At 33.5% G+C, this 15,805-nt stretch overlaps 1 protein-coding gene across 7 annotated transcripts in view; it reads left to right on the top strand.

The window, feature by feature from the left end:
• The window catches only part of LOC106879509 (methyltransferase-like protein 25B), a 140,030-nt gene extending 124,559 nt beyond the window's left edge, over positions 1–15,471 (top strand). For 4 of the 7 annotated variants that reach the window (XM_052974174.1, XM_052974169.1, XM_052974173.1 and 1 more), the window contains 3 exons: positions 5,704–5,836; positions 12,982–13,172; positions 15,214–15,471. In XM_052974174.1, the coding sequence (XP_052830134.1) occupies positions 5,704–5,836; positions 12,982–13,172; positions 15,214–15,299 (410 nt within the window). In that variant the 3' untranslated portion in view covers positions 15,300–15,471. The other 3 variants (XR_008265833.1, XM_052974170.1, XM_052974175.1) reach the window with 3 other exon arrangements.
• The last annotated feature ends 334 nt before the right edge of the window (positions 15,472–15,805 follow it).

Genomic DNA, 15,805 nt, shown 5'->3' with positions numbered 1-15,805 from the left:
ACCCTCTCTTGACAACCAGCTACTGGTCTATTTATAATTGCTGGCTCCTACTACTTTTTACTGGGAAGGGTATATAGTTTTACTATGCAACAGCTAGGTAACCAGGTATCTCCTTTACATCAGCACGTGTGTTTTTGTTCTCTTTCTTGTTACCTCTCTCTCTCTCTCTCTCTCTCTCTCTCTCTCTCTCTTTGGCCAACTAACCATGTACCTCCTCTATAGCAAGACACCTGTTTCTGCCTCTCTGTCTCTCTGTCACACTTTTACCTTTCATTATCTGACACATCATCTCCTCTAATGTCCTCTCCCCTGCTAGTGCAGCTGCTTTGTAAAATGCATCCAATCCACACTGAGAAGTGGTTGGCACTTGGAGGGGCATCCAACTGTAAAAACCATGCCAAAACTTACCTTGCCTGTGCTGGTGCCATGTAAAAAACACTCAGTCCACTCTGTAGGGTGGTTAGTATTAGGAAGGGCATCCAGCTGTAAAAACCAGGCCAAAACAGACACAGTAGCCTGGAGTAGTCTTCTACCTGGCCAGCTCCTGTCAAACCATCCAACCTATGTGAGCATGGAAGGCAGACTTTAAACAATGATAATGAGGAGGATATATCCACACACACACACAGAGGCATGCACAAGCATCTTGTGCAAGTGCCTTCTACTATATCCTAGTAGCAACCAAAGCCTTGTGAGAAGAATAGGTAGACAAACTGAAAGAAGACCACCATTTTGTATCTGTGTACATATGCACACACACACACACACACATGCTTTTATATATTTGTGTGTGTGTGTATGCATGCATGTATATATATATATGTATATATGTATGGTATATATGCCTGTATATGTGTGTGTGGTGTGTTTTACTGTTTCCTTGCCTTGACATATATATATATTTTAATATTTCACTTAGGCATTGTAATACTAATAACCTGGTGTTAGAACTCGCTTCAAATGAAGTGTCAGTTATGTACAGACTGTAATAAGAAATTGGGTTGACAGAGGAATAAACAATTATGAACTTCATTTGTTTACAGTTGTTTCTGCTATAATATGCAATGTACTCATAGTTGAGTGCTCAAGTTTCACCCTATAGCTTCATTGGTGCTTCAGATGTGAAACAGCTTTCAGCTGATGAAGTTCATAATTGTTTATTCTTTTGTCATCCCATTTTCTTTTATATATATATATATGTATACACACACACACACACACACACACACACACACACACACACACACGAGGGGTGCTGAAAAGTTCCTGGCTTTAAGGGTATTGTGAAAAGCCTGGTTGCTTAGAAAAATTGAAGGATTGCTGCAATAAGTGTGTGAAACTGAGAAGGGAATATGTTGAATAAAAACATAATATTTTCAATATTTTCAAACAAGATGTTACAACTGTATCTGGTTCTCTGACTGCTGACATTTAGCAGTGGTTTCTTTCATTGTTTTGACACACCATTTTCTATCATTAATAAAACTGTCAGCATTTTTGATGACAAGGGTATGTGTTGTGATGAAATCCTGACACCCCTGTGGGATAGCAAGTGAATTGTCCTAAACCTTATAAAGGCTCAGACAGTGCAATGTACAGTGTGGTGTGTGTAGTTGCATTTGTGAAGGCAGTCGTAGAGGTCATTGAGAAGAGACATAAGTTTATGTGTTTGTTACTGATTTAGTTTTTGTAGTGTTATAACACTGTTACAGTGTAGTTTATATCCAAACTCAAGGATATAACAGTGGTGATGAGGCATTCAAAGCTCACTGAGGATGTTCTTAGCATGGAAGACCTATTAGCTTCTGGGATACAGTTGCAACTACAACAAGAACAAACAGCAACTACAACAGAAATAGCAACAACAGATACAACATCAACTACAACAACAACAGCATAATCAACAGTTGTTGGAATTATTGTTGCAGTTCAAAAACATTTCAGGTTCGTTTTCAGCAGACGGGGTTGCTAATTCAATTGAAGAATGCCAAAGGATTATAAATTTATGACAGGACACAGAAAAAAATTGAAAAAGATTTTTCAAATATACATACTTGTCAGCCTGTAACAGATAAGAAATAAGAAAAACAACAGTCAAGACCCTATGAGTGTGGAGAAATACATCTTAAAAGAGAAATACATTTTAAAAGAAACTGTCCTTTTAAAAATCTAAAATGTTTGGGATGTGGGAAAATTGGACATAAGAATTTACATTGCTTGGTGAAACAAAAAAGGTCGAAGGAAAAAATTTCAAGAAAAAATGTATTGTCAACACAAATGCAAAGCAAGGCACAAAAAAGAAAATTTATTTCTATAAAAATAAATATTGTGAATATGAGACTACAGTTAGACACAGGTAGTTATATCACGATAATTGATGATACATGGAGAAAAATAGGAAAGCCTACTTTGAAAAAAGCTTAGAAAATTGTGTGAGATATTTCAGGGAAACAATTGTGATTTGGGGGCATAATGATAAGTGAGGTGACATTTCATGGAAAAACTTTGAAAACCAAAGTTTTTGAATTAAAAAATAGGACAAACCTGTTTAGCACAGACTGGATGGAACTATTTAATTTATGGGACCTCTCCATAAATATTTTTTGTAATAATGTAAACGGTGCTTATGCCAGTTCAAATAAGGCGTCGGAGGATTTAAAAAAGAAATTAAAAAAGATTTTTCCTGATGTTTTTTCTGCAGAATTAGGTAGGTGCACCAAGACAAAAGTAAAATTTCAAGTGAAAGAAAATGCTGCATTGGTATTCAAACCGAAGTGAGCTGTACTTTTCATGGTGTTGAATTAAGTCAACGAGGAATTTGATAGCCTTGAAAAGCTTGGAGTTATAGAAAAAATTGATTATTCAGAACAGGCATCACCAACTGTTTATGTAAAGAAAAAAATAATAAAATACAAGTATGTGTAGGCTTGAATGATTGTTTGATGACATACAATTACTCATTACCAAATCTGGAGGAAATTTTTGCGAAACTCAATGGAGAAAAACTATTTTCAGAGTTGGACTTGTCGAAGGCATACTTACAGTTACAAGTCAAGGAGGAATGTTCAAAATTATTGACGATAAACGCCCATAAAGGTTTATATAAATTCAATCGACTTCCTTTTGGGATAAAGGTGGCACCTAGTATTTTCCAATAGGTGATGGATACAATGCTTGCGGATACAGATTTTGATAACATACTCATGGATGACATACTCATAAAAAGTGAGTCTCAAGGCCAGCATGAGGAACATGTTAAAAAGGTCTTTGAAAGAATAAAGGAGTATGAATCTAAACTTAGCATAGAAAAATGTGAAATTTTCATGCCAGAAATAAAGTATCTAGGGCAAGTTATTGATAAAAATGGTCACAGGCCAGATCCTTCGAGATCAACTGCAATAAAAAATATGTCTCCCCCGAAAAATATTACGATATTACAAGCGTTCTTGGGGCTTGCAAACTATTACCAAACATATATATCAAATATGCATGAGCTTAGAGCACCCCTAAACAACCTATTGAAAAAAGACGTTAAATGGTATTGGTCAGATGGATGCCAAAAAGTGGTCAAAGAAATTAAAGAAGTTTTAACATTGGAACTGTCATTATTGCACTTTGATCCAAATTTAAAAATAGTAGTAGCATCAGTTGCTAGCGAAAGTGGTATAGGAGCAGTAATTTTACACAAGTATGAAAATGGTAGACTAATACCTATCGCTCATGCTTCACGTTCATTGTTGACAGCTCAAAAAAACTACAGCCAAATTGAGAAACCATTATTTTTACAGTGAAAAAATTTCACAAATTCATACATGGAAAGAAATTCAGTCTGCAGGTCAATTTACAGATTGATAAAGGGTATCCCCACACATACAGCCAACTGATTGCAGTGCTAGGGGACAATCCTGCTAAATTATGACTTTAAGATGGAATTTCTACCATCGTAAAAACTGGGACATGTGGATGGGCTGTCAAGATTGATACCTAAATACAATGAACCATTAGAGAACACAGTAATAGCAGCATTAAAAGCTGAAATCAAAGCAAACTGCCTGCCACTTTAGAGGAAATAAAAATTAAAGCAGAGAAGGATGTGTTCATTATAAAAATGAAAAAAATAATGAAGTCAGAAACGAATACAAAAACTCATGTAACCGAGTGTAACACAGTTTTGAAATGATATTCAATATGTGATGACGTACTTATCTATGCTCAGAGGGTTGTAATACTTGTTTCTTTGCAAAATCATATGCTAAAAGAATTCCACATGGGACATCCAGGAATCACAAGAATGAAAGTGCTGATGAGGAGCTACGTTTACTGGCCGAATATGAATCAGGATATTGAAAAATTGGTGAAAGCCTACAAGGATTGTGCTCTGGCAGCAAAAGTGCCACCTATAAAAATTCAGCCTTGGCCCAAGACTGACATACCTTGGTCCAGATTACACATAGACTTCGCAGGACTGTTATATGGAGGGTATTATCTTAATAATTTTGCATTGTTACATGAAATGCCCGGAAATATGTAAATGCAGGAAGCCAACCTCAAAAGTAACGATGAAATTTCTGAACGAAGTTTTTGCATGATATGGCATCCCAAACACTATAGTGTCTGATAACAGAACACAGTTTATGTTGAAGGAATTTTAAAACTTTTGCAAAATGCATGCATGGAGCATATTACTACTCGCCATACCATCTGAGATTGAATGAACTAGTGGAACGTTTTGTAGACATGTTTAAAAGGCGCTGAAAAAAATCTACGGAGCTACTAACTGATACTGCATTGGCACAATTCTTAAATGTCTACTGAATAACACCTAACCCCCACACCACTTCAGGTATGTCATCAGCTGAACTAATGTTCGCCAGGAAAGTCAGGTCAGTGTTTGACAAATTACTACTGGAAAGAAAAGAAAAAATGGAGAGAAACACCAAAAATACGATGAAATACATCAAAATCGGTGACAAGGTGTTTTTTTTAAATATACAGAAATACAAAGGAAAGTTGAGGATAAGGTATAATAAGTAAATGTTTACGAAAAGTAATGTAAATGGTAAATGGTCATACATGGGAACACAAGAGACACCACCTAAACCAACTGGAAAAATGGTTTACAGAAGAAAGAACAAGACATGAAGAGTCAATGGAATTTCTTTATGACATTTTTGATGTCCCTGTACCTCAAGGAATAGTCAAACCGAGTATATCAACTAGGAAAAGAAAACAAAGAGAAATTTTGCAAGTAGAGCCAAAACGAAAAAAATATTCCAATTTTTTTCCCAATGAATTAAGTAAAAAAAAAAGTTGGGGTGGTAATAAATATACAATAAATAAAATAAATATTAACTTCCAAGGAAAGTCAAGCTCAAAAAGGGTAGATGTGATAAAATCCTGACACCCCTGTGGAATAGCAAGTGAACTGTCCTAACCCTTATAAAGGTGCATGTGTACTGACAGTGTGATGTACAGTGTGGTGTGTGCAGCTGCAGTTGTGAAGGCAGTCATAGAAGTCATTGAGAAGAGATATAAGTTTGTTACTGATTTCATTTTTGTAGTGTTATAACACTTTTACAGTGTAGTTTACATCCAAACTCAAGGATATAATAGTATGCTAGTATGAATATAATGTAAAAATATATATTCAACCTTTCTAAATTTCACTGAATGAATTTTAATATCGTAACATTTTTTTTTCAGAGAATAGGCCAAGCCTTCGCAGACATTGGTATCGTGCATCTTTGCAGTGTGTTGTAAAAGCAATCCAGCCTACTTTCAAACATGGCTGTATAAAAATATCTATTAAAAATGTGGAGAATTTATCATTTGAAGTGTAAGTTTCCATCAAGAAATTTTTCAAATATGTCTTTATTGTGTTCTAGATTAAAAGCTGCATTCCATGCAGACTTTTAAGCTAGCTCCTGTGGAGGGCTAATTGGGCCTGCAGCCCAAAACTAAAAAGGGAAATAATAATAAAGCATTTGGAGAGTTTTGCATCACTGTGACATTTGGAGATCACTGTGAGGCAGCAGAACGAACAATTTCTTGGTTCTACCACTTGGTATAAGTATGAAGAGATTGTTACCATTTCCAACTCCGGAACAACCAACATAGAGCTGACCATGAGAAAAGCACTGCTGCATGAGGTGAAGTTCAACAATTTTGAGTGACTGTCCTTGACACTTGTTTATTGACATTGCAAAACTAACTTTTACTGGAAATTGAAGTCTCTTGAATTTAAAGGGTATGTCTGCTGGAATCAGTGGAATTCTTGGAACAAACACATTTTCTCTCTTTCCTTGTCCAATGAGAACTGTTGCTTCCAAAAGATGTGGATGCATTTGCCTGATAATCAGTCTTGTTCAATTGCACAGCTTTGTGGGGTCCAGATTTCTCAAAAGCATGAATGGAACTCCTTTCTTTAATGTCAGTTTGTGAGAAGGCATTCCAGGAGGATCCAAAGAGTTAAGAAACTCAGTAGTTCTTATTATAGAAGATACATATATATTGTGGCTTTGTGTCTGTGTTTGTACCCCAACACCGCTTGATAATTGGTGTTAGTGTGTTTATGTTCACGTAACTTAGTAGTTCGGTAAGAGAGACCAATAAAAAAAGAAGTACCAGGCATAAAAAAGAAAGAACTGGTGTTGTTGATTTGTTCGATTAAAATTCTTCAAGGCTTGGTTGCAGTCTGATGACTGAAAAAGATAAAAGAGCTGCTAAATTCCTTAGTAAAACTTTAAGCTAAAGGAGGTAACTCTTGTTCACCTATCTCAGTAATACTATGGCACTAAAACCACTCGTGGTCCCTTTACCTGCTAGAAATAGCAACTAAAATACTTTTAAATCAGATCCTAATGTTCAAGAACCAAATGAAGGGCAGATTTTCAATCCCAGGATCATCCTGATTCCAAAAAGGTATATGTCTATGTAGAGCAAATGTAGATTAAGATACAGAGGTCCCAGACGGACAGACAGAAGTTCGCTTTTATTTTATTGTGTATGAGTGAAGGAACAGCAATCATGTCTTTTAAATCTCTTGGATCAAGCTAAGGAATAATGTGGGTAAAGTTGTGGTTAAATTTGAATTGTCACAGTGTAGGAATTGGAGAAAATTCTGTGAAAAAGAAGTTCCACTGAGATGGAATGTAGGACAAAGTGTTTTGTATGAATTGTTCAATTAATACATAGATGAGGCAGGGAGAATAGAGGTAAGTGCATCAAACAGGATTAAATAGAATTGGCATAGATGGAGTGAATTTAAAGGTGTAGAGTAGAAGAAATAATACAACAGATCTTGTATCTTTTACTTGTTTCACTTATTCAATAGTAGCAATCCTGGGGCACCATCTTCAAGAATTTTAGTCAAATGACTTGACACTAGTACTTATTTTTTTTAAGTGTGGTACTTATTCTGTTTTGTTCCTTTGCCAAACTGCTAAGTTACAGGGACATAAACACACCAACACCAGTTGTCAAGCAGTGGTTGGGAACAAACACAAAGACACATACATCTATGACAGACTTCATTCAGTTTCTGTCTACCAAATCCACTCACAAGGCTTTGGTCTACCTGAGGTTATAATAGAAGGCACTTGACCAAAGTGCCACATTGTGGGACAGAACCTAGCACCATGTGGTTGGGAAGCAAACTTCTTTCCACACAGATGGCTTATTTCTTATGCGTATTTTTGATGTTACAGAAACACCTTAGTAGAAGTGTTTGATAGGTGGGGTTTTCATCTTGGTATAGAATACTACAGTTCAGATAGTTTGCTATTCAGTGTCATTTTTAACAATTTTATAAGTATGTCATCCTGCTGAGATTAAATTTATGAACTTTTAGCTCAAGTGAGGTTCCAATGCTCTTTTTATGATTATCATGTTACAATGTTAGAAATATATACACTGTATGTTGAATATGATAAACTGAAACAAAATTACAGAAAATGCTATAAACATAGTATTGCTATATGAAACAAATATATATTATATGTGACATTACAGTATATAAAAATTAAAAAATTAATACTGTATTGTAAATTCTTAACTTCATTTAACTGTGGCAGCAGACAGATAAACTTGAAGGTAGTGGATAGAGATGATACCTTTTCATTATGACCCAATTGTATTATGGTGCTTCATTAGTTTGTGCGTTTCTCTTGTAGAAGTCTGTCTAAGGTGACTGAAGAGGAACCAAGACATTAACATAAGTATCAATATAATCACCAAGTTGAACTACTGCAGCTGGATTGGAATTAACTGACTTGAAGAATGTGTCCAGATTCAATCTTTATCTTGTTGCTACAGATGCTTCTGGATAATGAATTCTTTTAAGATGTTGATAATATTACTGAATATCATTTTTTTTTTTTTTTTGATAAGTCAATGTACAAAATAATGGTTTCTTGGATATAATGTTTTATCATTTTCATTATCCTCACTAATTCTGCTGGCATTAATGATGATTTCATCCACTATTTCTTCAGGTAACTCTTGGTATCCAGGATCACTCTTCATATCCTCTAACCAGATTCTGACATTTTCTGTAACATTTTTGTGCTTGCTCTCTGAAGCATATGTTGAAAATCTCTTGTCTCAAATCCTTCAAAATAATTTTTTACTGCTACATCACATAGAAATTTTTTTCCAAGCATTGGCAAAATGGTAGTCTTCAGTACCTTCGATGCAGCTGATGAATTGAATATTGCAGTCTTGAGGTTGTAGTTTTTCATGTTACTAAGAATTTATGTTGTTGTGCATCTTCCTCTTATATCACAACAAGAACGTATAATATTTTACAGGCTACAATTATATTTTGACCCATAGACTGGATCAGGGAAGTAACACTGGTTTGAAAGGACATACATTTTATTTTACCATCATTACTAACAAGTTGGTGATCAAAATTACTAGCACTTCACTTCATCAGTAAAAGTTAAGAATATCTTCTTGGAGTTCACACACTGCATGAATGATATGCAAAAAAAAAACAACCATTAAAGATTTACATGTTGAACTATGATTTCTTTATGTGGTAATAATACACTAGTTACCTGTGCATTATGTATTTCAGAATTTCCACACATATTGACCATTTGCATTCACACGGGACAATGTCAAAAAAACATGCCATAGTTAATTTCCAACCAGCTTAGAGGTTTTATTCTTAAAGGTGTGTATATTCCAGAGTAAAAGCTGCCAATACAACTGTTTTATCCTCATTCTGCATTGTGAAAATTAGAAGCCCTTCACACTTAAGTAGTTTAACCTCCTCTGATTTTATTGGCTGACAAACTGCCTGATTCACCATAGATTAAAATTTTACTTATTCCATGGTGATTTCCAAATTATTAATGCCTGCATGCCAAGCTAGCTTGGAAGTAGCACTTTGAATCTCCACAATTACAACCTCCCAATAATTTGTATTTATTGCAATTCTCGTATACTTCCTTGCACTAACAAAATGATGATGTAAAATTTGCACCAACATTATATTTCAGAGAAAATGCAATGGGTTTGACCTTAGTTTTGTGTATGACTGAAACTTTTGACATCAAACCACTAGACTCTAACTTTATTATACATTCCAGTTTCTGGTTCACAAATAGGCTCATGTATGTCTTCTTCAAATTATTATTCTCTCTTGAAGCTATGTTGTAAAATATAGGCCTGAAAAATCCTTAATTACTGAAATATCATTAAAAATTTCTAGGCAAGACAAGTTGCTTTGTATTTTACATAGTGGTTATTGTCATATTGCGTAATGTGCTAACATTGCCAAACCTACTAATCTTAAAATAAATGAAAATAAACATACAAACTCTTGGCTATTTTGATGTGACTTCTTTGTGTCTGAAAACAAATTACAATCAGATTATATCCTGATATTCCAAAAACAAAATCAGTTTCTGTTTATAAATTTTTATCAGTTTAGGTATATAATTTCTCAACAAGATAACATGCTAGTTAATAGAGGCAAATGTGAAAGTAAATAAGGAAAAAAATAACATACTAAATGTAGACAAACAAGTGGGAAGTACACAAAGAAAGTAGTGAATGAATTTGAAAAGCATGTAAATTAAAGGGCTAATTAGTTATGTTGGAGTGCAGAGTGCTAGAAAAAAAAAACATGTTTTTTAGAGAAGAGTGTGAAAATGGATCATAAACAAGATGTATACTAGTGGGATGTTACTTGGCCTTTGATACTTATCTTTTTTTTTTACTGTTTAATCAGGAAGAGAGTGCAAGTATTTTACTATTTAATCAGGAAGAGGGTGCAACCAGGCTGCTCTGCTTTTTGTTAGGGCCTCTTAGACAATAATGTAACTAGAGGAATTTATCCTGAAAGCAGAGACTTTGCCTGAATATTTGCAACAGATTGAATTCCACTAAAGAAACTGTTGCTATCTAATTGTCTTTGTACTTTTGACTAAGTAGAGAGATGTTCTTCTGATACCCAGCCTTTTGCCTTTTTTCATTCAGATACATTCTGTTAAAGCCTCTTTGATTAACTTTTTTACGCTGCAATTGTTCTACAGGTTATAACAAATTTTTCAGAACAGTAAAATTTCTTTTAATCCCCAGCCATAATCCTATTTAAACAAAACTAAAAGCCTTCTTGTCAAGAAGTCTGTTGCACTGAATATGTTAGTACAATGAAACAAAATTGAAAGTCTAGCAGACAAAATTTCTCACTACAGTTTTAAAAATTTTTACGAGAAAGAGCCCTGTAAATTTAGACATATAAACAATATAGAATATTAATTGGTGTACAGAAATCGCAAATGTTACCTTAACAGTGAGATGTTATATTAACATAAACAAGATGCATTCCAGAAGTTTTCAGACATTTTTAGGAGAACCAGATATAAATGTCCTAAAGATAACGGATAAAGTTCCTTCCTAAGTCATATAGACTCATAGGGTCAGTTTCCATGGTGCATACATTTCCCCCTGGATGAGATGCTGGTCTATTGTAGGATTACTCATTTTTGCCAGCTGAGTGGACTGCAGCAACATGAAAATGATGTGTTTGCTCAAGAACACAACACATCACCTAGTCCAGGAATCAAAACCACAATCTCATGATCATGAGTTCAACACCCTAACCACTAAGCCACGCACCTATAAATGTCCTACATAATTGTAATTTTAGTATATCCTTACTATACATTTAATAAGCTAACCTGCCAACTTTTGTTATTTCAAAGGAGAAGATGAAGGAGGCTGTAACGAGGACCCTGGACACCTTCACTATTGAGGACTTCCATGGGGTCTTCACAAAGTGACTGGAGCACTACAAGTGCATTGAAGTCAGAGGATCCTACTTTGAAGGAGATTAGAGTTTTGTACTTCTTCGACATTAATAAATGTGTCTCCTGAAAAAGTCTCAAAACTTCTGGAATGCACCTTGTAGCTATTTCAGAGTGCACTACATTTGAAGGTGTCTTTTTTGCCTTTGTTAGAATCTATTACTTTAAATTCCAAACTAGAAATTTTGTAAAACCAAAATAACACTATCTAATTCACTTTGTTTCTGTACATGTGCTAAAAATATACACATATTCAACAGGTCAGCAAGGAATCAGAATTTAATTATCAATTTATCAAATATTAGTAAAAACAGAACCATACTATGACCATCCAGTCAGTGGTAGTGGTGAGGTTTATATACCAGGGAAGTTCTTATCTAAGAAAAACAATTCTAATTCACATTTTTACAGTGTACTATAATTTGCTGGATATTAAGAATCTAAGATATAAACAAGTGATTTGTGAAAATTAATGCAAGTCATATCTAGTAATAGATTTCTCAATAAATTTAATGAAGAAGTTTGTCCAGGGTTCAGTTATCAGCACCTTTCTATTCAGTATAGTTCTTGAGCATTCAGAACTGGTGATGTTTTCAGAAACTGATTTTCATTGCAGAATCTGTTTAAGAACAGCAGAAATTATTTGAAATCAGAAGAATGTTCTAGAAACTTAACATTGCATATACTTAATTATTGATTAATAAGAGTGAGCACAAAATCCTAGTGTCATCTTGGTATCTTTACTTACTCAAGAGTTGGTAGGAATTTAATCCTGTGTAGCCAATTTGTATATAAAAGGTGGTATGGAATTTCTCACTGATTAACTGAGAACCATAACCTAAAATATATTAGATGTACAGGCATAGTAATTAATAATAAGGGCACCTAAGAAATGAATTCTTTGAACTTTAAGGGCTTGTAGACAGTATGTGCGTTAAATAATTAATCTAATTAGCGCTGGATGGTTATAGTGAAAGTGTTTTAGTCAGAGCAAGAAAGGTGTGGAAGAGCAAAGAATTCTTGATTCTGTTTGGCAATAAAGGATGTCTTTCTTCATATAAAAACAGACTGTATGAAGTATATGTAAAGGGTGTGATGCTTTGAGCATTAATGATCTGCAAAGATTTGTGAGAAACGAATTAGGTATGATCCATTAAATTTTTTGTATGAGGAGGATGTTTTACACATGATCTTTGAAGGCCCTCACAGATTAATGCAGTTGTTCTGGGTATTTTAATCAAGAGTAAATAGTAATAAAATAATTTTATCATTACAAAAATACATTCGGTACAAAAGAAAAAAGAATTAGATATCTGAATAGATTTAGATACACTTTATGTTTTCTGCAGAAAATTGTCAGCCATAAAGTACCTCCCACTGCTGATTCTCACTAACAGTTGTCATATCAGACTTGAATTGTTTAACTAAAATAACATTGTGTGAAGAAAAGTGACTACATTTGCAATAAAGCAAACATAGCACTAGGATATTAAATACATTTTGTATAAGTAATAACCAGAAGAATCAATTGAATAGAAATTTTCATATAAAAAATAATATAATCTATTGAGGTGGGTTATGACACAACTATTAAATTAATGAAAATAAAGTTTTATAAAATATTTTGGTATACTATCTCACATTTAATTCTTTATTTTCTTAGGTACTTGGAGAAAGCTTTAAAATCTCTTGGATTCAGCATATCACAAGTACCTCCTGGCATAATTGATCAGTGCAAAGCAACTGAAAATCAATGGAAAGATATAGTTTGTTTTTATACTTTACGTCTTTCTATTGCGCCTGTTATTGAAACACTCGTCTTACTTGATAGAATGCTTTACATTTTGGAATCAGGTAAATTTTTGTTTTCCCAAAATCTCTAAGAGAAATTGATTATGCAAATAATCATTTCTAGGTCATTCTTTTTGTCTTGAAACAAACCATGGAGTAAAAAATGGAGATTGATTTCATTTTAGGTATGTAAATACATGTGTACTCTTTTTCACAGAGTTGAGAAAGAGATTAAAAAATAATGTTTTCAGTTGTATAGGAATGGAATTCACTAAGATAAATGTTCATATACAACACTGAATGTTGGAAAATTACTTTCCAAACTGAAAGCATTCACATCAAGGATTTCCCTATCTCCTCTACTCCAAATAATGAGCGCTATAAGCATTTTGATATGGAAGAAAATCTGTCATACAACAATACTGTGAACAAAGAATAACCAAAGAGTATTACATAAAGCTTTAAAAAATGTATGTGTATAAGAGTTCTCTGTTACAACAATACTATCTCATATTGAATTTTCAGAACCACATTTGGAATGTAATCAGTCTGTAGAATAAATCTGTTTTATTGATATTATAACCTGTAAGGTGTTAACATCAACTGGAAGCTCTCAAATACTGACTGATCCTATTTCAGAAGAGATAGCCTAGAGAGCCTTTGACTGTTGTATAGTATCACTCAGGCAGTACCTGTGATATCAGCAGCAGAAATACATACATCAGTCAAATAATGTTGTAACTTAGTAATGAATTCCTCAAGAAGCAGCAGCTGTTGATATCCCATATGAACTTAGAATATTCATAGATCTATCTCAACAGAGAGATGGATAAGAAATACTGTTTACTAGTAAAAAGTTACATATAAATAAACTAAAAATGATGCAAATAATGATTGGGAGTGTAACCTCTCTTAGACTTGGGTGCAAGTATGGCTGTGTGACTAATATATTGGATTTGTAACCATATGGATCTGAATTAAATTCCATTTCACTATCTTTGACTGTTGTATAGTATCACTCAGGCAGTACCTGTTATATCATCAGCAGAAATACATACATCAGTCAAATAATGTTGTAACTTAGTAATGAATTCCTCAAGAAGTAGCAGCTGTTGATATCCCATGTGAACCTAGAATATTGTATGGTAAGTGTTTTCTATTGTAGCCCCGTGTTGACCAGTATGGTGTGAGTGGAATTTTTTTAATAGAACTGTGCAGAAGTACATCATATTTATATTTGTCTGTCTCTCTATTTGTGTAAATAAGTGTGTGTGTGTGTGTGTGTGTAAACGGAACAGCAAGAAAACTGAAAAACCAGTACTCTTCAAATAAAATCCTTTGGAAAATGTGTTTTATAAAAAGTTATAGACACTCCCTTGACTCACCATTGGAAACATGTAACCAACAATGTTGTTTACTAATTGCGATGTAAAATAAGATATTTGGATCACATCACATTTTAAAAGTCATGCTTTTGCAACTCAAGAACAAGAGATAACTATAAAATACCTGATGAATAATGAAAAAGTTAATCAACAAAATGCAATTGAAATTATTGAATGTGTGACACTGTGTGGAAACTTTTACATATAATTAGCAACTACTCTAAAATGCTATCTACCAAGGAATCACTCTATAAATTTTGATATGTCTGCATAATCATTGGCATACTTACTTATGTTACTGAATGTTTAAGTAATAATCTCAAAACGTTGAGATTTGCAGATCAAGAAATGACTAACACATATTGTGCAAATTTAATCTGTAAGCAGAGCAGTGAATATGTTTAAAACTTTTGTAAATTTTAGGATGTAACTCTATATGTTTTTTTAATGTATGAAGTCCTATGTTTAAGCTTTCTTTTTAAATAAGAACTAGCCTCTTCTTTAGAGGGTGAATTCACAGAATTAAAAAAACGTCATACAGTCATGTATGTAAAATGTGAGTTCTGGAAAGTAACTAGCATATTATTTTCAAGGAATACATTTAAAGATTTTGGTTTCAGCTTTGTTTAAAAAACAATTTCTATAAATATTAAGATACATTTATCAATAGATTTATCTCATCTTTTATATCAGTTTTAACATTGTTTCTTGTCTTTCAGGTATACCTTGTGCTCTGGTACCAATATTTGAACCGCTTCTGTCACCTAGAAACTTCGTACTACTTGCAGCAAAATCATTACATTGATATGGTTTATATAATCATTTTCTCAGTCAAACATACTGGACAATACTATAAGTAATCATTTAGTATTTGGTGAACATTCTAAAGTTATAATTTTCTTGGTCACAGCCAGACACTTACAGCTTTATATTCTTCACTTTCAATAAAATGTAATGAATTTCTTTATTGGAATATATGATGTAATTTCTTTTCAATCTTTTATTTAAAAAAAATTCAATTGAAAATTCCTCTGCAACAGTAATTATATAATGGATGCCAGACTCTAATATCATCATTGTTGTTATTTCTCCTGCCTATTAAGTCTTTTAATTCAAAACCTGCTTATATCAATCAAAATTTTACCTGTAATTTAAAATATTTGTGCATCTGTAGACTTGAAAAGTTGTGAGTTAATGATGTCACCAGATAAATAAGTACTTTAAAAAGGTTCTGTGGAAACACACTAGTTTTCCTCATGCCAATTAGACAAAACTAAATACTTCATTAATATTTATTTCATTTTCCAATCA

This window comes from Octopus bimaculoides, chromosome 17 (assembly GCF_001194135.2).
Source record: "Octopus bimaculoides isolate UCB-OBI-ISO-001 chromosome 17, ASM119413v2, whole genome shotgun sequence".
Lineage (NCBI taxonomy): Eukaryota > Metazoa > Mollusca > Cephalopoda > Octopoda > Octopodidae > Octopus > Octopus bimaculoides.
This window is presented reverse-complemented; position numbering and strand designations above follow the sequence as displayed.